General features: G+C 43.9%; 2 protein-coding genes across 3 annotated transcripts in view; one reads left to right on the top strand and one right to left on the bottom strand.

The window, feature by feature from the left end:
- The window catches only part of BRF1 (BRF1 general transcription factor IIIB subunit), a 176,985-nt gene that overhangs the window by 77,465 nt on the left and 76,690 nt on the right, over positions 1 to 22,830 (bottom strand). Inside the window, exons 5-7 of the mRNA XM_075753389.1 lie at positions 20,477 to 20,549; positions 11,855 to 12,004; positions 10,144 to 10,237 (exon numbers count right to left, since the gene is read on the bottom strand). Of these exons, the coding sequence (XP_075609504.1) occupies positions 10,144 to 10,237; positions 11,855 to 12,004; positions 20,477 to 20,549 (317 nt within the window). The remainder of the gene's footprint in view (positions 1 to 10,143; positions 10,238 to 11,854; positions 12,005 to 20,476; positions 20,550 to 22,830) is intronic.
- On the top strand, positions 15,049 to 18,504 carry BTBD6 (BTB domain containing 6). Of its 2 annotated transcripts, XM_075753388.1 has the most exons (5): positions 15,049 to 15,636; positions 15,861 to 16,161; positions 16,402 to 16,492; positions 16,769 to 16,887; positions 17,115 to 18,504. In XM_075753388.1, the coding sequence occupies exons 2-5, from the start codon at positions 15,950 to 15,952 to the stop codon at positions 18,145 to 18,147; spliced, it is 1,455 nt and encodes a 484-aa protein (XP_075609503.1). In that variant the 5' UTR covers positions 15,049 to 15,636; positions 15,861 to 15,949; the 3' UTR covers positions 18,148 to 18,504. The 2 variants fall into 2 exon arrangements, with proteins under 2 accessions (XP_075609503.1, XP_075609502.1); XM_075753387.1 differs by lacking the exon at positions 15,049 to 15,636 and having other exon boundaries at positions 15,644 to 16,161; positions 17,115 to 18,294.

The following is a 22,830-nucleotide window of genomic DNA, read 5'->3' as shown; positions in this document are numbered from 1 at the left end:
GCCAGGAAACGCAGCTGATTCCTCCTGTCTCGTCGCTTTTGTTATCAACACCACCAATTAAACAGGTTCCCAAACTAAAATATCTGCCATCACAGTTTAGGAGTAAGCTCAAAAATATTCCTGATATGTTACCGTGATTAATTTATGCAAATCAAATGTTAAAGACACATATCTTCAGCAGACTGGAAGAGGGACAAGAAGTAATCTTCCCCGGACACACAGAAGCAGTTGTAAAATAAAGGCATCATCTGCACATTGCACAGGCGGAATAGATGAATGCATGTAATTTTACAATAGTATACTTTGTTTTTGTTTAATGTTCGCATTTTAAAAGTTCCTACCTGCGCAAGAGACAGGACTAGCTCCATGGGGAACTGCCACAAAAGCAGCTGAACCTTTCAAAGGAACTGAATCTTAAATGAGACCACATTGTCATAACTTCATCCACAAATTTCAGCATTTCATACAGGTGGTTGAGAATGAGCACATCCATTTTACAGATGGAGAAAGCGAGACAAAAGGTTAAGTACAAAGCCAGGTCAGGAAATGTCTGGCAGAACGCTTTTCTGACAGAAAGTGCCCTTTTAATAATATCAACATTTTCCATGGGAAAACGGCAATGATGGATCTGCAGCTGCTTCACTGGAATATTCCCATCTTACAGAGGAAGCAAAGCTGACAACAGCTTCCATCTGCAAAGCTAGGAAACTAAAACTGGTGATTCAGTACTCCCAGCACAGGACCTTTCAGCATCTCTCCTCCCCAAAATGCAATTGTGGTTTTTCTCTTTTGCCTCCAATTGCAACAAAACTCCTTCCGAAGGAGGAATTTTCTCTAGGACAGAAATTCAGTTTCCAACCAACTCCAGGGCCAAAGCCAAGAGCATAATGCCACACTCTCTCCCGATATCCTTATCAGTCCCTGTATTTCTTTTTTGAGAGATCATACAGCCCATACCAAGGGACGTAGGCATGCCGTAAGTTCAGGACGCTCTGCCTGGAGGCACCCAGCTCGCGGAGCACTGTTCACGCCACACGTGGCATCTCATGCCGTGAAATGTGCAGGGAGAGCCAGGCAGCTCCGCAAAAAACCAACAGCAAGCAGCACGCTGAGCCCACGCACGGCTGTGCCGGCCAGAATCAGTGCTGCCGAGGAGAAGAAAGCCTCTGAAACCTAGTCTCACTTTTGGAGTTCAGGCATCTCCACAAAGCCCCAAATTAGCCATGTATTTGGAGTGACTGACAGCCCAAAACTTTCCCTCAGAGTACCAGGGACCAGCTCCCTCCTCCCTTTCAGATCAAATTGGAAAGGAGAGGAGGATGTTGTTGGCAGCAGCAGCACCCAGCTTTTAATTAACAGACTAGAACTTTCTCAGCGTAAACGGGCTTCCAGTGTGCATTACCCACCTTCCAGGAGGGAGCCTCATCTATCAGGCTAGAGGAAAAACCTGGCTAGGGTATTGTTATTATTATTTTAATTCAGGATTCATCTAATGCCAAATCCATACATCACTTTAGGATCTTCCCAGCTACCATCATTAAGCTACAGTCATCCATCTCTTCGTGTATGAATCATGCGCTCACAGGTAGTCCCACTTCAGCAAGACTTTTCATAGAATCACAGAATCACAGAATGGGTTGGGTTGGAAGGGACCTTAAAGATCATCTAGTTCCAACGCCCCTGCTGTGGGCAGGGACACCCTCCACTAGAAGGTTTTCCTCCCAACCAGCCTCACCTCGTTAAAATATTATTTTCTTCCCACTGTAAAAAGCCAACACACACTTTGGCAAAGACACCCAGTTTATTTACCCCACACTTGCTCCGAGTTTGAGATGAGCAGCTAGACCCAGAGCCCAGCCAAAACAGCAACACCTCCAGGCATGCAGAGCAACACAGAAAGCACCCGTTGCAAAACTAGTCCGTGAAGCACGGTTGGGGATGAGATGACCAAGCTTGGGTTTCAGCACTTAACCCCATGCACGTCTCCTTGCGGACACCTGAGGCTCCCTCTATCCCTCTCCTTGTCCACCGTGTCGTGTGACTCACGTCACGTACCCTGCATCCATCAGACGTTAGCCCGTGGGTGAGCCAACGTGCCGTGGGTGAGCCAACGTGCCGGCAGCCGGCACGAGCTTCGGCTCAAGCACCAGCTGCAGCCCTGAGTTACAACGGCAGCACGGGTCTCTCTTAAGACCTTCAGTGCATCTGCTCTAGGACAGGGCAGAGCTACGTCCTGTTTGCTGGTGGTGCTACCAAGGAGCTCAAACCCACAGCACAGCATGGTTCAACCATCCGACCCAGCCACCAGCGCCCAGTCCCATGCCCGTGCCCTCCTCTTCCTCAGTCCCGATCCGAGCCAAACGAGGCCAGGGCTGACCACCTGGCGGGGAGGTGTAGGCACAGCCCGCTGGCAAAGCACAAATTTAGAGCGGCACATTATTTCTTCACATCTCACCGGTCTTAACCAGAAGGCTCTAGCCTTCCTCCTGAAATGAAGAACCATCCCCGATGGTCAGGATCACAGCTTGAGCGCCATCTCTGCGGGACAGCAAGCTGTTCACTCAACATTTTCTCCTTTAACTTGATATAAATAAATACCTGTGTTTGCCAACCACTTGCCTGCCTCAACATTTTACATTGGCTGATATCCTGTCTACATATTTTTAAACATTTCTTTAATTTTATCCAGTGTTTGGACACATGCCACCAAGGCAACAAACTGATGCACGCAGCAGTCTACACCGCATGAAACAAGGTAACATTCGTTTGGCAGCTAAGAAAAATGACGCAACCTTAATTACAAGCACAATAATTTCAGGGGCGAGGGAGTGCCCTCATGAAAAAAAAAAATAAAAATAGCTACGGGCTATTATTAAGTCCCTCATAAAAATGATATCCAAGTTCATTTTGCACTTTTGTTAATCTAAATAAAAAATCTAATAAGAGTTGCCATTTCAAGTTATGCACAGAAGGAGGAAAATAAACAGATATAAAAATTAAGATATTATTTCATTGGCACAAATTCAAAAGGGCTCTAAAAATTGAAAATTGGCAGACAAGTATTTTCTATTTATAGTCGAAGCAGAGGCAACCACTACAGCTCAGGCTAAGATTCAACTTGCAGTATAAATCCTCCCCTTGCAGTTTCTCACAGCAAACTCTTTCAAGCAAATCCCCTTGGGAGAAAAGTTTTTCCAGAGCTTGGTGTCATCTGCCCCTAATCCCAATCCTTTTTTTTTTTTTTTAAAGAAAAATTTCCATGGCTTTTGTTTCATCCCTTTACAGACAAAACCACACCTCGCCTTCTGATAAAGCACTTCTGTGCACAAAACAGTGAACTAATTCTGTTCACACTTAATTTAGCTCCCAATAAGGGAAAATGGGTCAGTCATTTTGAAGTTATGAGCGATGGGGTTTTTTTCATTATTTTGTTTTGTTTCAGGGATACTGTCCCGTGGAGACTTACAAATCCAGTCTGCAGCCAAGGAAAAAAAAAAAAAAAAAAGACTCCCGTGTGCAGCTAGCCGCTCGGTTTTAATGTTTAATTGAAATTCTGCGGCAGTGGGGTGTGACAAAGCACGTGGAAGAACAAGGTCTTCTGGAGTCCAACTCACAAATGCTTCAGGAGTCCAAGTTCAAAGTCCAAGAGGGACTTCTGAGCACGGACCATTTAGGAAAAGCCCCAGTGGCCTCCACTCCCTCTTCAGAGGAGACAGGGAAAGCAGCTGAAACTGCTGGCAAAGCTCGGGGAGGAACAGAGATGTCTAGCGAGCCATACATCACCCTACAGTCCTCCTACGTGTATGCAATCGGCACCTAGCTCTAGAAAGCAAGCAGCGTAAAACAGAATCACCTTGTGCTGGACCACTGGACAGAAAGGCGTAATTTCAGAGACAACCGGGTTTTTTAAAGTGTGAACGTGAAATTTAGCCTGAGCAGTCAGCCTTTAAGTGACCTGTTGTGAGAGGTCTTTTTAAAACACTTAAAATAGTTTCTAAACGGATTTAAAAAAAACCCTAAACTGAATATTGACATGTTGTTAACAGAAATACATGAAAAAACTTTACTGCAAGATAAGCTGGTGGTGGTAATTAAATTCCCCTGATTTTTCCCAAATTAACAATACAATTAAACTCCTAAGTAATAATTTAGACGATATCTACATAATCTTAATTGTCATATCAATTACAAATATTCTAGCAATACAGCAGCTGATTTGACAACTGCAACATTTGCACATTTTGGAAAAATAAGGGATTTACTTTTGTACCTTAGTGAAGTACCAAAATATTTGAATACATCCCCACTGGTTTAATTTAACGTTCATCAGCGCTGCCTACCACTCTAAATCTGGGCACTCACTCAGAGCAGAGAAGTTCAGAAATTGCACTGATGTGGTGAGTTCATCACTAGTTTTTATACTACGAATTTAACAATCTATTGCATCATCCTTCTCTGCCCATTTTTTTCCAAGCCATATAATGTTTATGCATGAACTATTTATGGCGGTATGTAAACACATACCCTAAAAGTGATACTTAATACAGAACATGTATCGAAATAGCTACTAAATGCTTCCTATGTGACATAAAAAAAAGTTTTCCAGTATCCATCAGTATGTAAATAAACAGAAGTGTAATCTCCTTATATGTAACCACTGTACATATACATAATTTTACACGTACTTGCAGCAATGTAAAAAGGTATTTTTAAAGCCCATATGAATGAGTATCTCATTAGTAAAGGTAAGGAAAAAATCAGAGGTGATCCAGTTACTGTGGTTTTACAACTTACAACTTATCACCTGAGCTGTGCTAAATTAGTCTGTCTGTGTTCCCGGCCCAATGCAACTGTAAAGAAAAATATTGTCACTTAAACAACTTCCATGGTGTGCTACATGAATACATTTCACTTCTTTTTGCAATGGACTAAGAGCGTAGACACACACTCATTTACTGCAGATTAATTGGTGACTGTTAATTTATGGTGCTCATTTGCTGGCAACTCTCTGTCGTTTTTCGAAGTATTAAAGAATGGGTACCTTGAAAGATTTATTGTACTAAATAAAAGCACCCTTTAGAAGGAATTGCTTTTACTTGTTCACACCAAAACAGAGATTTAAAATTATCACAATTTCACTAACCTACATTTTAAAGCCCTGATTCTGCAAACACATACACACGCGGTTAACTCGGGTTAACACTTGTGCACACGGTTAGCCCACCAAAAATCCCACCGACAAATCTCCCTGCCCCTCCCCGAACTCTGCCAGTCTAAACCACCTGGAATTTTTTGTTCTTGGTTTGGTTTTTTTTCCCCCCCCGATTCAAGTGTTCACGCCACGCTAATGAAACAAAATACTTTAGCGTTCCTTAAAGTTTTGTTTCATTAGCATGGTTCCTCCGCTGTGGTATGTCAAAAACCCTCTATGATCTCCTGGAAAAGAAAAATAGCGCGCTGCTTAATTTCTTAACAGCCGCTCAGATGAAGAAAGTCAAACACAGAGAAAACTGTTTACAAGATCTAAGCCTGAGTTAGTGCTCATAAGTTAATTATTGTATCAAAAGTAACAGACACCAAATAATTTTGAAATGACATTTTTGAAATAAATATGAAGTACTAAAATATATTAGGAAACTAATTAACGTATTAGCTCACTAGCTGTATAGAAGCTGGATTTATAAAAAGGAACATCATTGCCTGTGAAATTAGATTCCTCAAAAATAAAACCTTTTTTCATTAAAATAGACAATCCAACTTAGCAAGGTATGCAATACCAACCCATGTGGATCAAGCTGTATTTTACTCGCCATCCTAGAAAGATTTCTAGAAATCACCTATAAGCCACTTGAAATTATTTAACCAGAGACATAAAATATTTCTCAATTTATTTTCTTAGCTTATCGCAACAGCGGCCAGCGAAGGAGCTCCACGGCTGCTGAGGCGAGATCAGAGCGGGCACCACCACAAGATCCTTTACACGAAGTAACTTGCCTGGTTTTCTGAAAGCTTCACTCCATTCCTCACCTCAACCAAGAGCACTTACACAACCCTGACGTACTGAGCATCCTCTACCCTCCTCCATGCTCAAACACCTTAGGTAAACAGCTCTCATTCCATTCATCAGTTACCTTTCACTGGATTTTAGCATGGCTTTCCTCGGATCACAGCCGAACACAGACTTCTTCCTGCCCTTCCCTTCAGTCCTGACCTTGATTCGGCTTTGGTGTTTTGGAAAACTTAACCTCGCGGCCAGAAGCCTTCCTGTTACCTTCTCGTCCCATCCTGACTCTGGACTCACACATCAACCTGGTCCTCACCTTGCCTACGCTCGCAGAAGCCTACTCGGCTTGAGATTGCACTGGGAGCTTGGACATGAAGTTTATGGGAGCTATATATTACAGAAATGAAAATAAGAAAAGCTGCAGGCAATACATTTCTCTCTATGCACGAACCTTTAATTTTTTTTCTAGAAAATTACCAACGCAATCATTGAAAGAGCTGTAGCTGGGTCCCCAGGATATGAGCAAAGGACCCCCTTTATGAAAGTCCCTGCAGCATCTCCACCCAGCCTGGTAAATGGGAGTTCCTTCGTAACAAGGCTTGTTTCCCAAAAAATGCTATTTTGTTGTGAGAAAAAACATTCACCTCAAAAATGAGCCCTTTAAACCCATTCTGGCCTTTCGTTCTGATTTCTTCTAAATGAAGCTTTACCTCTTCCGAAGTTCATCACAAATAGGTTTTTTAACAGATAGTACTTTATGGAACTGAGAAGAAGTATTTTTTATGTAAAACACAGCTCATTTTGAAGATAAAGAGAGTAAGGCAAAGAAGTAAAATGCAAGTGTTAACAAAGATAAGCTGATTAATTTTTTTTTTAATTTCTATTGAAGAAGTGCCTAAGATCTTCAAACATGCGTAAGGGCCACACAGTATCAAATAATGCACAATGGACAAATATCACCAAAATTATTCTCACTGCAGATAAGACAGAATTTAGTATGCAGAGCAAGTATGCAACAGGTGAATAAACAGATGAAGGGGCAGAGTATGTAAAGGTTAAAAAGGCGGCAGCCAAGACAGGTGCATTCAACACAGGCACAAACGTGAGGATTAAACTAAATAAAAGGGCTGGGTTTATTAAAAGTTAATTTCTGCTATCTCCACAGATGATTACGCAGAATATAACAATTTGACTAATTAGTTAATATTTGTACAGTACTTTGAATATATAAAGTGATACATAAGTTAATATCATTTCAATTAGACTGGAAATGAGATAGAATTATCAGTGCATTTATTAATATTTAATACATCCACTTTCAACAACAGCAACAAGCTTTACATTTTAATTGTATGCTTCAAAACATAAAGCTAGAAGGCCCTGTGAAGTAACTACAAAGTCTTCTTACCAAGATCCTACCAAAACCCCACACATATTAAAAATAAACACACACTGTTTTTTAACCAAACAGATGGTTAAATTAAGAATTCTTGATTCGAAGATGAGTGACAGGGTCCATGGGCCATGCTTTGTCGCTTTTTCCTTCCCAAACAGATTCCCTTTATGATCAGGTCATTCATTTTTATGACCCGTATGTACGTCACATTTTCGTGAACCTCCTCCTATGAGCTACTCCTCCTGTACATGGCGGTGAAAGAGGTGACAGACTACGGGCACGTAGGGCTTGATCTCTCCAGCTGATGGACAACTGGGTGATCTAATCCCCTTTTACATAGGTGCATCGGCTGCATTGCACAGGATCAGAAGTAGTGCCCTTCCTAAGGAAGGGCTGCCACCACCTTGCTGAGGGTCTTCCTGAAGCTGTGCCAGGGGAGGTTTACATTGGGTATTAGGAAAAATTTCTTCACCAAAAGGGTTGTCAAGCACTGGAACAGGCTGCCCAGGGAAGTGGTTGAGTCACCATCCTTGGAGGTATTTAAAAGATGTGTAGATGTGGTGCTCAGGGACATGGTGTAGCGGTGGACTTGGCAGTCTTAGGTTTATGGTTGGACTCAATGATCCTAAAGGTCTTTTCCAACCTAAATGATTCTATGATTCTATGAAACAGGAAGACAAGCAGGGCTTTCCTAAAAAGCATCGCTCCCGCATCCTCAGCCAAGCCACTGATGAATGCAGCCTTGTCCAACCCAGACTGCTGGGGGGAGACAAGGCACCTTGTGTCGGTGCTGCCCCTTCCCTTGCAGATTTCTGCCATGGAAATCCGTCATCACTGAAAGCAACTTCAGCTTCCAATGGTCTGTGCTTCCCCAGGAGCCACGTAGCCAACTGGGAGTAAATCAAACCATACAGCAGAACCTGCAGGCTGGAAGTTTCAGCGTTATCCGGACTCCTGTTTGGTTTCACTTCAAGAGCTGTCAGGGTAAAGCCATCAGCAGCAAGCGTAGCATCCAACGCCGTCCATTACTGAGCCTTCACTCAACTACGCTCAACACCTTCACAATGCACAAGGCAGCAGTAGCTCTTTACAAACCAGAGTAACTATAGCAATAATTAAAAGGAAATAAAACTGTACATCAAACTGAGAAGCAAAGAAATTTTTAAGAACATGAAACAAGTGCTTATTAATTTAGACAACTTCTACCTGATGGCATTTTGAAAGAAATTCTTGAAAGAGGAAAAAAATGGAGTGTAGAAGAAGAAAAAATTGGAGTGCAGAAGGAGTTATTCTAAGGTATTTTTTTATTTGCCTTCGTTAAATACTATATAACATGCTCTTATTTGAAAAACATCAATCAAATTTATAGATTCGTGATAAATACAGTTGTAATTATAGCTGCCTGAAAATAATTCAGCTGTCACGTTTACCCTGTCAAAGTAAATAACGCTGTCATTTTAGTTGATATGTGTGACTTGAGTAAACATTTCAAAGCATGAATTTTGAAGCAAGATTTCTTCGCTTGAAACAATTGCTCAAATTAATTTTCCTTCCAACTCTAATTTATTATGCTTATTTTCTTAGGAAGAACGAACTCTTTAACTATTTAATGAAGGCATCTTGAAGTAGATTGTGGGTGCATACATCATTAATCATACAAAATGCACATTAAAACACAGGAGCTGTTGACCAGAGGAAAAAAGTAGCATTTGTACTGCTCCATCCTTACTGTTGTAGTACCTTAAAGCACTTCAAACACTTTATATTTATACTTGTACCACCCATGCATGGTAGGGAAATACTATCACTCCTGTTCCACAAACGAAGATCTGGGGCAAAAACATTTTTCACAATTAAGAAGTGAATATTATTAACAAGTATTAGACTCAGCTGGATGTGCTTAGGCTGGTCTCAGTGAGGTAGAGGAAAGACAGACACCAGGGGAGCTTCCTGAAGACAAACCTTGGTAGGACAAACTTCAGAATTTATTGGTGGGACAAAAATTTCCAACTGGGGCCAACAGAAAGCATGGTATTTCCCAGTCAGGTGATTTCTTACTGAACCTACGGGCAAAGAAAATGTTACAACTTTTCAAAACTAAAATGAGGGAAACTGGGCGACTGCTTACTTCATCAAAATATGGAAAATGCTACTACATATTTTAAAGAAAAACATGTCAAAGTTACTTGGGAAATTCCCATTTTCAGGGTCACATTCTGCTGATAATTCCACTTCTGACCCCTTCAGTGTATTTACCATTAGACTCACTGCGTTGTCTTCTATTTATTAGCAGTGCAAAACTATTGCAAATGAACATTTTAGCAAGGTATTTTGAAAAGTTCTGCTCAGTAACAGCTAAAGAACAGGACTTTTCAGCACTATATGCTGGATTCATGAAAAAATAAATCCCAGTGTACAACTTCAGCTTTGAGAATCAATCAATTATTTCTTCTCAGGACATGACAACACTGTTAACATTTCTGACCCAAAGTTTTTTGCCTTAAACTCTTCACCTGTTAAATGGGCACAGCGCTCCTTACCATCTTTGCTAAGCATTTGAGGCCTTACATAAGAGGCAGGTGTTAGTACTTAAAAATGACCAGCTAAAACATGTTGTACTTATTTTATTCCTGGCACTTCTGAAAAGGAAAAGAACTTGGTTTTCTCTGATATACATTAATTTTAGACTACACCACTTTTCAGTATTGTAAATGAAAGATAAAAGCAATAAAACTGCACTGACCTTTTCCTTAATGTAGACTCACAAACCTTGACCACCCTGATGACCTCTTTAACAGTACGTCGGAAATCATGCATTCTTGCTGCCACTAGCAGAGCTGGAGAATAAGCAGGGAAAGTCAATGTCAAAAAGAGGAAAATTTCCTGAATAAAGGCAGAAAACAGTCAGATAACTATACCTTCCCTTTGTGCCTGCCTTCAGCTAAAGAGCTGTAAATGCATCCCTGAACACAGGTGATTGACTTGACTTTACAAACTTTGCTTCCTATCCAATAAAATTAAGCTGATTGCAAATCGCACCTTGAAAAATTCTGTGCTTTAACATTTGGAAAACCATGGCTACTTAAATACAGCACAAGAACATCTCATTGTTCACGTAGCTTCAAAGTTACCATCTTTTTAGCAGAATTTACTAGCCCTGAATAAGAAGATCTCCAAGTTAACTCTTCCAGAAGCCAGAACAGAAACACTGAACCTGCTTAAGCTGTTACCCTCATTGCTGTCACCACTATCACTGTCCCAAGTGCCCAAGCACTCTCGTGCAAACCCTCTATACACCTAGATAACTAGTACTGGCTGCATTTACGTTAGCGTGTTGATTCAGAGCACTAGCTCCGTCTTGAAGCATCACCCCCACTCATCGTGCAGTGGCTCAGTGCACAGAACAGCTTCAAGCAGGCAAAAGTCACTCCTTTCAGAGGAAACTAAACCAGAGCTACGCTTCAGGTATGTGTTTGAAGTGCTCCAGTTCCTAATGGGAACAAGAGAGCTGAACTAAAAACTGGTCCTTTACGCAGCTCCAAACAATGTGTGGCACAGACATTGAGGCCAGGGAACCAAACTAAACCCACTGGGATGGATGGATGGATGGATGGGACTCAGCACCACCTGCTTCAGTCTATTGCTCCATATCTGTTGAATCAAATTACTTGCTCATGTGGATATAGTCTATGTAGTGAATCAAAGATCAGGGTGGTCTCCCACAGAGTCTACACTCAAATTTTTAGCAATGTGCAATAAGCAAGCACTATTAAGAAAAAGAGGCTAGAAATTTCAAAAAGATTGCATAGTCCTGGGTTCCCTAAGGTTCAAGCACGATTTCTCATTCCAGCATGCACATGTAAGATCTTCCATATAAAATAAAGCGCATACGTGAACTCTGTGACTTATCTACAGTCTTCATTACTCTGACCTCCCTGGCTGGTACTGACTATCTTTTAACCTAGCCCTCCCAAACCGGTAGGTTTTTTGTAAGCATCATGACAGCAATGGATCTTGGAAAAAGATGAAGAAGGAGAGGAAAATAATTTCACAGAACAGGTCAAAGAGGGCATTTCTTGCATAAGACTCTGTGGAAAAGCACAAATCAAAGTGCTGGCACTAATGGTGTCATTTTAGCCGACAAAAAAACCTTTTAGTAGCTAGAGCTTGCAGAGAGCGGGGGCAAGAGAAGCACCAGAAAGGAGGTTAAAAAATCCAAAACGTAAGATACAAAGGATCTGAGCAAGTAATGCAGGAGCAAGGGCAAAAATGAAGTTTGAGTTTCAGAAACTGTTTCGATGAAGACCTGTATAACCTGTACGTGCCTGACAGCACAAAGCCCAGAGAATATGGTATCACCAAGGAAATGAGAAACTCCCTCATCTGTTCCCAACTGCCAGGCTCTCCTGTCCAAGCCGCTGCAGGGGAAGCGATACACCCAGCATCTGACATACCTGCTCCGCAGAGCCCGGAAGGCCGGCGGCCGGTGTGCATCCAGTCCCGCTTCATTCTCTGCAACAGCCTGAGCGCCGTCATGGACACCTCATGGTTCTTATCCCCAAACTCAAGCATGTGCGCAAAACGAGGAATATATAAACACGGATCTGTAACAGAAAACAATACAATTATTTCTAATCCTAATCTTTGATTTAGGAAACACAGTAGTTGAGCAGCAGTACTGCGAGGCTGTCGTGGTTGGCTTACTTCGTGTCTCGCCAAACAACAGGGACTGTGCTGCTGGGCCAGATCCTCTGATCGCTAAGCTTCAGAAGCACCTTTTCAGTTAAGTTAAAACAAAATCCTTTCTTGTTTTATAGACAGGAGAGCTTTAAAGCACTGCACAAAGTTTTTCTTACATGCTTTTCAGGGTCCAAGGCTGCCTATGCTGACTCCAAAACGTAAGCAGTGTTACTGGTATTATGCACAAAGCTAAACTTTTGCAGAATGAGTGTGTAACTTAGGCCTAAAACTTCTAACATCTCCTGCAAAGTAACAAGTAAGGTAACTTGCATGTCTTGCCTCATACCGACCTACAAACTAAGCTTCAAAAAAAATTCATTTGCTTAAAATCCCATGTCCCAAACAAAAGTCTACTTGTACCTTCAAAGTTAATTCCAGCTCCTTCTCAGACTCATATTCCACCAATACAAAATGCTGTTTATTACAGATACTGAGGCATACTCTTCATCGGCGTAAATTGCTGGAACCCAATTAACATCAACAGCGCTATGACAATTTACATCGGCCACAGATCTACCTCCAGATGTGTAAACTTATTTCAAGTGTTGGTGTTATCAGCTTCAGACTAACCAAAATATGTCAGTACGGCTTGTGCTTTGCCTAAACCAATTTATAATTTATCAAACAATCTTGTAAAAGCTACACTTAACACGTTTACTCTTATTTGAGGTATCAATTTCTCATTTCCTGCCAGTCTTTTATCACTTGACCGAAAATCCATGACGTACGGTAAATTGTTAACTATTAGTCTCAACTCAATTTCCTTAGCTGATCCCCTATGTGGGCACTTAAACTGATAAAGATGAAAATTCAGCTCGAAACACTGGAACAATCTGACGGATTTACAATTAATCAAAGCAGTTTCATTTAGCACCAAGTTCTAACAATGATGCCCTGTTGCTATCCATAATTACCAAGATCACACCGCAGGTGATTACGCCTGTCAGCCTTGCAGAAGCATTTAAATGAAAGCATTTATCAAGCAAAAACTTCCAAACACATCTCCCTCAAAACCGAAGAAATGCCAGAGTGCAATCACTTCCCAAACAGAACGCTAAAAATCAAGGGTTTAGGAAAGATTAACTGATTCCCGTGATTCTTAACGGCAGTTGTTCTGTATTTCCAAGTATGATTTTGTAAAACCGTGCTCAACAGAAGTGACCAATTGCAAAATACGACAATCAAAAAACACCCCAAACCTTTCAGAAGCGATCGCCTGGGCTTCAACAGCCATTTACACTCCGCTCTTCTCACTACAGAAACGCGTGCGATGTTACAAAGCAACGCCCGGTTTGCTTCCCCATCTCTCACTATCCCGAGAGGGCCCAACTCAGCTCCTCCAGCCTCCCGAGCGGAGCAGAGGAAGGGGATCCACAGCTTTCTGATCCACAGCTTTCTCTTCCGAGCCCAGTTTCGGGAGCATTTACACATTTCCATTGTAGCTCTTCAGACATTTCTGCTGGCATTCATGCCCACAGGTCATTTGACAAAGCATTGCACATCGTTAATTTAAATTCTGAAGCCACCAAACAGCCAGAAAATGAATATGCAGGTCGCTTTTAAGTGAAAAGCCTTAAAGAGGCCATAAATGGCTAGAATACAATACTACTGATATATAAATTAAGTGCAGGGCCAAGGTTAACATAAACATGTCCCACATGGATACAAACATTTAAAAAAAAATTAAAAAAAATTTTTTTTGAAGTTGTAAAACCCAAACATCTTGATTCCCTCCGCGTGTAGTAAACAAGCACGGATGCACCAAGGGCGTCCTGGTCCCGGGCGAGTCCCCTTTGCCTTCAGGGAGACCCCTGGGACTGAAACCCCCGCACCCAGCCAGCGAGCTCCAGTGGGGCAAAACCCGTTGGCTTTCTGGAACTGCAGGGGCCATGAAACAGCAAGAAAAACATTATTTTATTTTTTAAGGCAGAAGCAGCTATTTTTCTTGCCCTTCTCCCCCTGCCCCGGTGGCAACTTGGGACTCAGACTTTTGGAAGCACCTGGATGCCACATAGCCATTAATACAGAAAAACTCGTAGGAAACTGCTTAAAAGAGCGACTGCCCCACCAGAACGGGGAACCGGGATGGCAGGGCCGGGGAGAGACGCCGGGGCCGTGCCCCGCTGCCCGCCCACCCCCACGGGAACGGGCACGGAGAGCGCGGCCGAGGGGGGTCCATCACGGCTGAAACACCCGCGGAAAGCGGGCGGGGACCCACGCCGGCAGGGCCCGCACAACCGGGGTACGGCGGCTTCGGGGCTGCGAAAAAAAGGAGAAGGAAAAAAAAAAACCCGCAACTTCCCTTGACTTTAATAATTCCGCCCGGGCCGTGCCCCAGCTCCCGCAGCCGCCCCCGGCGCCGGCGCCGGCCCCGGCGGGGCAGCGCGGCGGCCCGGCTCCCCCCGCGGAGCTGCGCGGCGGCGGCGGAGCAGAGCGGGGCGGTGCGCGGAGCGGCGGCGCCCCCGCCCGGGCCGGCTGGGAAGGGCGGTGCGCGCCTGGGTCCCCCCGCCCCGCTCTGCTCCGCCACGGGAGCCCCCGGGCCGCACGGCGGGGCCGGTCCCCCGTGTCCCTCCCATGGTAAATTCGGCGGGGGGGGGGGGGGGGGGGGGCGGGGAGGAAGCACCGGACGGCGGAGGAACCGCGGGGTGTCCTCCCGGTGCCGGCTGGGCGCGGCAGGGCGCTGCTCGGCGCGGTGCTCGGCGCTGCGCACGTACACGCGCCCCCGTGCCGGTGCCCGGTGCCGCGGCGCCCCCGGGCGGGCGCGCGGGGGGGGCCACAACGGGTCGCAGGGAAGACTGACACACGGCAGGGCGGGGGGCGGCTCCCCCCGCCGCGCCCCAGCGTTTGCCATTGGTGCGAGCTGCCGTGACGCGCGGCGCGGCGGCTGCCTATTAGGGCGGGAGGCGGAGGCAGGGCCCGGCAGAGCCGCGCCGAGCCCAACAGCGCAGCGCCGCATCCCGCCGCCGTGAGGGGAGCGCCCAGGGCAGCGCCGCCCGCCCGCCTGCTGCGGAGGAGCCGGGGCGCCCCGCGGCCAGCAACGCCCCCGACGCGGGCGGGAGCAGCGCGGAAGAGCAGCGCCGTGTGGCGGCGGCCGCCGCGGGGAGAGGACGAAAGTTGGTGCGAGCGGCGGGGGCCGCCCGGGGAGCGGGACTGCGGAGAGCCGCCGCCTCGCCTCGGCCCGGCCGCCGCGGATGTGCCCCCGCCGGGCGGGGAAGGACGGAGCAGAGCGCGGTCGCTGGCAGCGGGGATCGGGCGGTTGGCTGCGCTTCACCCTCGCCGGGCTACTGCACTCGGAGGATTTGTGGATTGACTCTCGCTCCTGACCCACCGCCTCGGCTGGATTTGTGGGGTTTTGTTGTTGGATTTTGGATTTTTTTTTTTTTCTGTTTTTTCTCCTCTTTCCTCGGGGGAAAGAACTGCTTGCCAGCCCCGCTCGGGTTGCCCACTGCAATCGTGGCAGTGCCGTGGAGGCTGGGACCCCCCGCTTCAAGCCGAGGTGAGCGCTGGCACTGATCCGACACAGCAGCATCCCTTTTCCCCCGGAAAGGTGCGTCGCGCACACACACACCAAAAAGCCACCCCGCATTTAGAAGCGTACAAAATATCCAGATAGTGGGACTCGCATTTGGGATTTGGTAGTTGTCTCGCTCATGCCACTGCCCCATGGTTGCCTCAATGGCAGGATCATGAAGTGTTTGACTTTTTTTCTTCTGCTTCCAGAGACCTTAAAGAAGTCCAAAAAGAGCGTGAGGTCAAACGGCAAGGTGCCAGGATGCTATGAGATAGTGCCCCTGTCCCTGAAGAAGAAGATGGCTGCAGAACTTTACCCTGCCAGCACCAACACCAATATTGCAAACAGTAACGCCGCCGCTGCCGCCGCCACCGCTGCCAACAGCAAGAAGAACGCCCTGCAGCTCCAGCAGAGCGCCCAGCCGCCCCCGCCGCCCCAGCTCCAAAACCTCAACAACAACAACTTGGAGAGCGCCAACTGGCAGTCCTTCCATCCCACGCTGCGGGAGAGGTAAGGGCCAGGCGCTGCCGGACCCTCCCCGGACGGGCGGGAGAGGTGCCCGGCCCCGTGCACCTGCGCCAAGGCCAGGCGTGAGGGCTGGGTCGCCCTGGCGAGGGCGGCCCGGGACGGGATGGACCCACGGGGGACGCCGGCGGGAGGCTCGGGCGGCTCCGTGCCAGCGGGGCTGGGGCACCAGGTGAGGGGCTGCCCGTGGCTAACGGGGCTTCTCCCCCCTCCCCTCACTTGCAGGAACGCGCTGATGTTCAATAACGAACTCATGGCTGATGTTCACTTCATCGTGGGCCCGCCGGGGGCATCCAAGAAAGTTCCTGCCCATAAGGTTTGTGCAGATAATTTTTGGCTTTTTAATACTGCTGCGCGCATTGCCTTCTCCCCCCTGCTTACGACTAGGTTCCATTTTTTTTTTTTCTAATTATGGCTCTCATCTAATCCCACAAGTAATTCACATACACTGTTCCCTTTAATTGCAGTGTAAGGCAGTCTTCTGCCTCCACTGTAGCTTTTAACTTTCCCTAAGTGTAGCTCTTATCAAAAGCCAGCACGCTCAGCTATTACCAGTACGTATTACTGAGGCTTCTCTCTCTTTATTTTCCAGTATGTTTTGGCAGTTGGTAGCTCTGTCTTCTATGCTATGTTTTATGGCGATCTCGCAGAGGTCAAATCTGAAATCCATATACCAGATGTGGAACCTGCAGCCTTTCTAATCCTATTAAAGTAAGTGGCCACTACAAGTCTACTAATTACGTGGACAGAATCAAAGTAGCTTATAAAATATACATCTCCTAATTGGCATTGTGCAATACGCACTTATTACTGTTTACTTAATGTGCTGACAAATACTGAATATCAGGGTCACTGCCAGTAAAGATGACTATAAATCAATTTTTCATGGCCGATACATTTTTTTTTTTCCCTAAGAAACTATTTTTTTCCCCATCTAGATACATGTATAGTGATGAAATAGACCTGGAAGCTGACACAGTTCTGGCTACGCTGTATGCTGCCAAGAAGTACATCGTGCCGGCCCTAGCAAAGGCTTGTGTCAATTTTCTGGAGACCAGTTTAGAGGCGAAGAACGCTTGTGTCCTGCTGTCTCAGAGCAGGCTCTTTGAGGAGCCAGAGCTGACGCAGCGCTGCTGGGAAGTGATTGATGCTCAAGCAGAAATGGCACTGAAGTCAGAGGGCTTCTGTGAGATAGATCAACAAACACTAGAGATCATTGTAACCCGGGAGGCACTCAACACCAAGGAAGTGGTAGTTTTCGAGGCTGTTCTCAACTGGGCAGAGGCTGAATGCAAAAGGCAAGGGCTGCCGGTTACGCCGCGCAACAAGAGGAATGTACTAGGAAAAGCTTTGTACTTGGTGCGGATTCCAACCATGACTTTGGAAGAGTTTGCCAACGGAGCTGCCCAGTCTGACATCCTCACCCTTGAGGAAACTCACAACATATTCCTATGGTACACGGCCGCCAATAAACCCAAACTAGAGTTTCCGCTGACAAAAAGAAAAGGACTCGTACCTCAGCGATGCCATCGGTTCCAGTCGTCTGCATATCGCAGCAATCAGTGGAGGTACCGAGGGCGGTGTGACAGTATTCAGTTTGCTGTAGACAAACGGATATTTATAGCAGGACTGGGATTGTATGGGTCCAGCTGTGGCAAAGCTGAATACAGTGTCAAAATCGAACTGAAGCGCTTAGGAGTTGTCCTTGCTCAAAATCTGACAAAGTTTACCTCCGACGGCTCCAGTAACACTTTCTCTGTATGGTTTGAACACCCTGTGCAGGTTGAGCAAGACACGTTTTACAATGTAAGTGCTATTCTTGACGGTAACGAACTCAGTTACTTTGGGCAAGAGGGAATGACTGAAGTGCAGTGTGGGAAAGTGACGTTCCAGTTCCAGTGTTCCTCGGACAGTACTAATGGAACTGGAGTACAAGGAGGACAAATACCTGAGCTCATTTTCTATGCATGATGCGTTTCACCTTGATTGTATTCCAATACTGCAATGATGCACATTAAGGGATTTTTCAGTTTTACTACGAACTCTGCAGCAGTATGGAATGTTATGCTACTTAGCTATCTGCTACATCAGGCTATACAAATAAGTGAAGGAATGCTCTTGAATTTAATCTTATTTTATTTATTCATAAGCTATTTGACTTAATTATTAAGACTGCAACAAGCAGAAAAATGTTAAAAGTTGCACGTACTGTGCATTTATTTTGTATATAGATAACTAACTTGCAGACTGCAGCTGACTTAAACAGAATGTTCTAAACTAGAGCAGTTTACAAATCTGTGAAATATAAAACATTTTTACTTGCCCTAAGTCCTGTGTACTTGATCATTGCTGATCTTATGGCTTGTGTCTGTTAATTCATCTACAGTGCAGTTAACAGGGGTGACAGTACCATAGGCTGTCCCCTATGCGCATCTACATGAGGCATTAGCAATCACTGCAAATACGAAGGTTCCCTTGCCTGCTACCTGAGACCATCCAGCAGTGGCCTTTATTTTCCTTTCACAAAAAAAAAGGGAGCTGACATCTGTGGAAGCTCAGGGGTTTTGTGTGTTGCCTAAGCTGAAGACAGACAAACCATGAGTGTAATCTAAGTTGATCAAAATCATCCTGGGGTTGTATCTGAAAGCTTCTGCCACCCATTCACAGACATCATCTGTGTTAACCTCCAGCCTGCCCAGCAAACACTGGCACCTGCCAAGCTGCACCCCACTTGACTGGCCAAAGTCAAGACCTACGGATGAAGCTTAATGCAGTGACAGGCTTTATCACACAGATTTAGCCCAGAGCTGTAATACTGGCAGCCACTATCTAAATATACATCCCATCCTCACAGTCAGGAGCAGACAGTAGGGAAATAGTTGCAATATGGTTTTTAAGTTCACTCCACATCACTCATTAGAAATAAGCCACCTTAAACAACAGCTGCTGGATCTTTCCTCCCCCTCATTTTTTTTTTTCTAAAAAACACAGCCCCATCCACTATCAGCAGTCATTTTACAGCTAGTACCCTTAACTTTTCTCAGAGTGATAAAAGTAGGTGTTTTTCTCAAGTGTCTGACAATCATTACGGATGAGCCAATTAGAAATACTAGTGTTTTTTATAAATCTCTCATCTCATAATGACTTTGGAAAGAATACTCAAACACCAGTGTAAACCAATGGTTTCTTCCATGTATGACAAGTACCTCTCTACATTTAATTTAGACGGGGTTTCTGTTTGTCTTTTCCTAAGCTGCATTAATTTTCACCTTGAAACTAAGCTGCAATATAAATTCTGCCTGTTCTCTCTTAAAAAAGAAAATGTAATGAAAAATAAGGAGGTGTATGAATTACTGAAAACAAGAACTTTTTACCAGACATCCAGCTATGCTAACAAAGCCAGCACACCACGCTGCCTGATAGCTGTGCACGGTCACATACTATCTGGATGCCGTTATGACGATGCTCAATACATGAGCTCCTGGTTCTCTTGCTGCAAAGGCAGGCAGTTCTGTGCCCAGCTGAGTACAGCTAAAGCGGTGTGTGTTGAACACAAAAGGCATCTGATTCTCAGTGCAGATTAAGGAGAGTGGGAGGGAGAGTGGGTAAAGATATAGGAAGAAAATTCCTGCACAGAGGTGGGTAACAGTCACAAGACTTCTCTATAAACACACTCTTTTAATGAATTGGCATGAATTCCCTTGGCTTAAAAGCTACAATCTAGACAACAGCTTTTTTTGCCCTTTTGACATGTTAAAACCCACCTTCCTATCACTGTGTTACGATTTCAGTGATGACTTACTAATTAAAAAGTTATATTCACATACTTGGAAAAAGTTGCTCCTCATTTTCCATCAAGCTACTTGTATTTCAAGCACTCAACACCTCAGCTACAGGTGATGAACAGATAGCAAATTTGGCAAATATTTATCAAATGTTGCATCTCTGTGGAACTAAAGTGTGACAGGCCTGTGCGAGCTTGTAGATGCACACAAATTTGTTATACGTCAGTTCACTGTCTTAGTATAGCCTAAACTACTCTCGGAAAAAGCAACAAAATTATTTGTTGAAGAAAACAGCATCTAGCTCCCAAAAAAAACCTCTTACATAAAGGAGAACAGGCTCTCGTGGTCAGCAATGCTCTTCTGCCTGGACTGATTCCAGCTTCATTTTTAAATTACCACTTTGGTAGTTAGCACACAATACTATGTACATAAATACACATACATACATATTATTGTCAAGTCACCATGCATAAAATCCCTCAAATACTCAAAAGTGAACTCATTAAAAAAAATACCTATGGCTGGAGCATTTATGCAGAGTTCTCTGGCCAACAGAAGGAAAGTTTTTCCCAGCACATAGACATTCACCTATTAAAAGACAAAAAAGACATTATTTAAATCTTAAGCCACAAATGTTTTTAATAGAACATTTATATGGAAAGGGAAAAAACTCCCAACTTTGAAAACAACCTGCTTTGAAAAAATTCAATTGAAGTATTACAAGCAGTATTCATAGGTATAGGATAATACTTGGTGCTTGTCAAAAGCTGCACAAATTAGCATTGTAAATCAAAGCATAAGTTTATGCTGAAAAAATTTAAAAAAGTTGTTCATCATACTCTTCAGTGGGCTCGGTGTTGCTCGTGGTACATGGACAATTTTTCAGTTGTTACTTGACATCTTAAAGCATTAAGTAGACTTTAGTATAATATCAGTATATATATAAAGTGTCATTTATCTTGTAACAAAACCTGAGCAAATACTCACAAGTTACTGCAAATTTCAACTGCATGATCACGTGAAGTGGGATAATTAAGTATTGCACAAGCACACACCAAACTCTTCCAGCAAAGCAAGGAGTGGTGCTACATGCCCCAAGGGTTATTTGTCATTTCTTACTGTTTGGACATTGCCACAGATCACCCTCCATTAAAAAAAAAAAAAAAAATTCAGAAAAATCTTAAACCACACCAAACCTGCTAAGGAGCCAGGGACAGAGCCCTGCTCCCCTCCCCTCCTTCACTGCTGCACTCAGGTGTAAACTGCGAGGAGGAGTTTCTCTTCATACTCTGATTTGCAATTTATAGCCTAGGCAACTACATTTGTATTTTAAAAATCTGAGGAAGTTTTCTTTCACTATCTTAAGATGTGTTTTTGTGGTCAGCAAGAAAGGCAGGATATACTTCAGTTCCCAATCAGCCCCAAACGTTCCCACGAAGCTCCACGAACACCTTGCTCCCCCAAGGCATATGTAAAGGTCAAAGTTAGTATAAAACACTCCATCCTCCTACACTCCAAACAAATAGATACTTTATTATTATTATTATTATTTTTAAGGATAGTATATACTGTACTGCTTCTATGTAACACAACTGCCCCTCTCTTTCCTGTGCCAGGATAGCGAAGGTGTTTACTAAGCAGTCGATTACACAACTGAGTTGTGGATTATGGTACAAGCCTATGGACATAAAAAATCCTGTTACTAAGTTAATTCTCTTTCAGTTTCACAACAGAGCTTTACCAACATTAGTTTAAAAGCAGGCTTTCCTCCCAAGTGTATACATGCTTCTAACAAGCTAGCAAAAATAAATATATATATTTAAACAAACAAAAAAATACCGACACGTTTTCACCTAGCATTTCAAAATTTTTCTTTATGTGAAAATGTTCTTAATGTGAATTCTTCTCAAATTAAAAAATTAAAAATGAGAACTTGAAAGAAATCCTCAGAATGATCATTTACCCTGCAAGTGACTGCTCAATCAAGCGTACATGATGTGATGGTAATTCATTCCATATTTAGTGGAAAGTGTTGAGTAGCTTCCATGCTATGTCTGACCAATGGTTGGACTGGCCTAGTAGATACAAAAGTATAGTCTTCAATTTTACTGACTTTTTTTTCCTGAAATACCAGATGACATAGAAATACTGTTCTATGGGAAGGAAGTGACCAATATATACCCTTTGAATAAGAAGTATATTTCTTAGGAAATGTCACCAAATTTTATAAAGAAAAATAAGCACCTACTGAATCTGGCAATTCATACAGGAGTTTGAGAGCAAATGACTTTCCACGAGTCACACAGAACAGACACTACTACAGCAAAGTATCTGCGGTGTTTCAGTTGGCTTTAGATGCTCTAGAGTCACTACTGCAAGCTTGGAATGGCTTGGTTTGACCTTTTGTGTAAAAAATATTAACATAAAGAGTGGGGGTTTGGCTGTCGTTTCAGCCTTCTAAATTGGCCGACCACGTTACTATAAATCTTAAACTTCATCACTTAAATCTTGTTCTGCAAGGCCAATTTCACTGCACAAATCAAGAAAGTTACTTCAGTGGAGCCAAGTACATATGATGTTTCCATCAGAGGCTTCACAAACCCATCTAGTTCTTTCATTTTAGCCTAGGAAAAAAAAAAAAACACAACTCAAATTCAGGCAAGTATTTTTCCTTCTGGCTTTTTTTGTCATGACATCCAAATACTTGATGCTTGTCTGCATCAATCCACGTCACTCTCTAAGAAACTCCTCCCAACCAAACTTTCCATAAATGCCATCATCAAAGCACAAATAAATATGAAGATGCAGAAAGAAGCATATTTTTTTTAGGGAAGTTCTAATGATCAAAGTGGGTGCCAAATTAAATCTA

The sequence above is a fragment of the Balearica regulorum genome, chromosome 5, assembly GCF_011004875.1.
Source record: "Balearica regulorum gibbericeps isolate bBalReg1 chromosome 5, bBalReg1.pri, whole genome shotgun sequence".
Lineage (NCBI taxonomy): Eukaryota > Metazoa > Chordata > Aves > Gruiformes > Gruidae > Balearica > Balearica regulorum.
This window is presented reverse-complemented; position numbering and strand designations above follow the sequence as displayed.

What these genes read in the sequence shown, in the direction of transcription:
- BTBD6 (XM_075753387.1), top strand. Translation starts at nt 15,791, where the DNA reads ATGCCACTGCCCCATGGTTGCCTCAATGGCAGGATCATGAAGTGTTTG. An exon ending in AGAAAGTTCCTGCCCATAAG is followed by an intron (nt 16,493 to 16,768) that starts GTTTGTGCAGAT and finishes TTTATTTTCCAG; the next exon opens with TATGTTTTGGCAGTTGGTAG. An exon ending in GCCTTTCTAATCCTATTAAA is followed by an intron (nt 16,888 to 17,114) that starts GTAAGTGGCCAC and finishes TTCCCCATCTAG; the next exon opens with ATACATGTATAGTGATGAAA.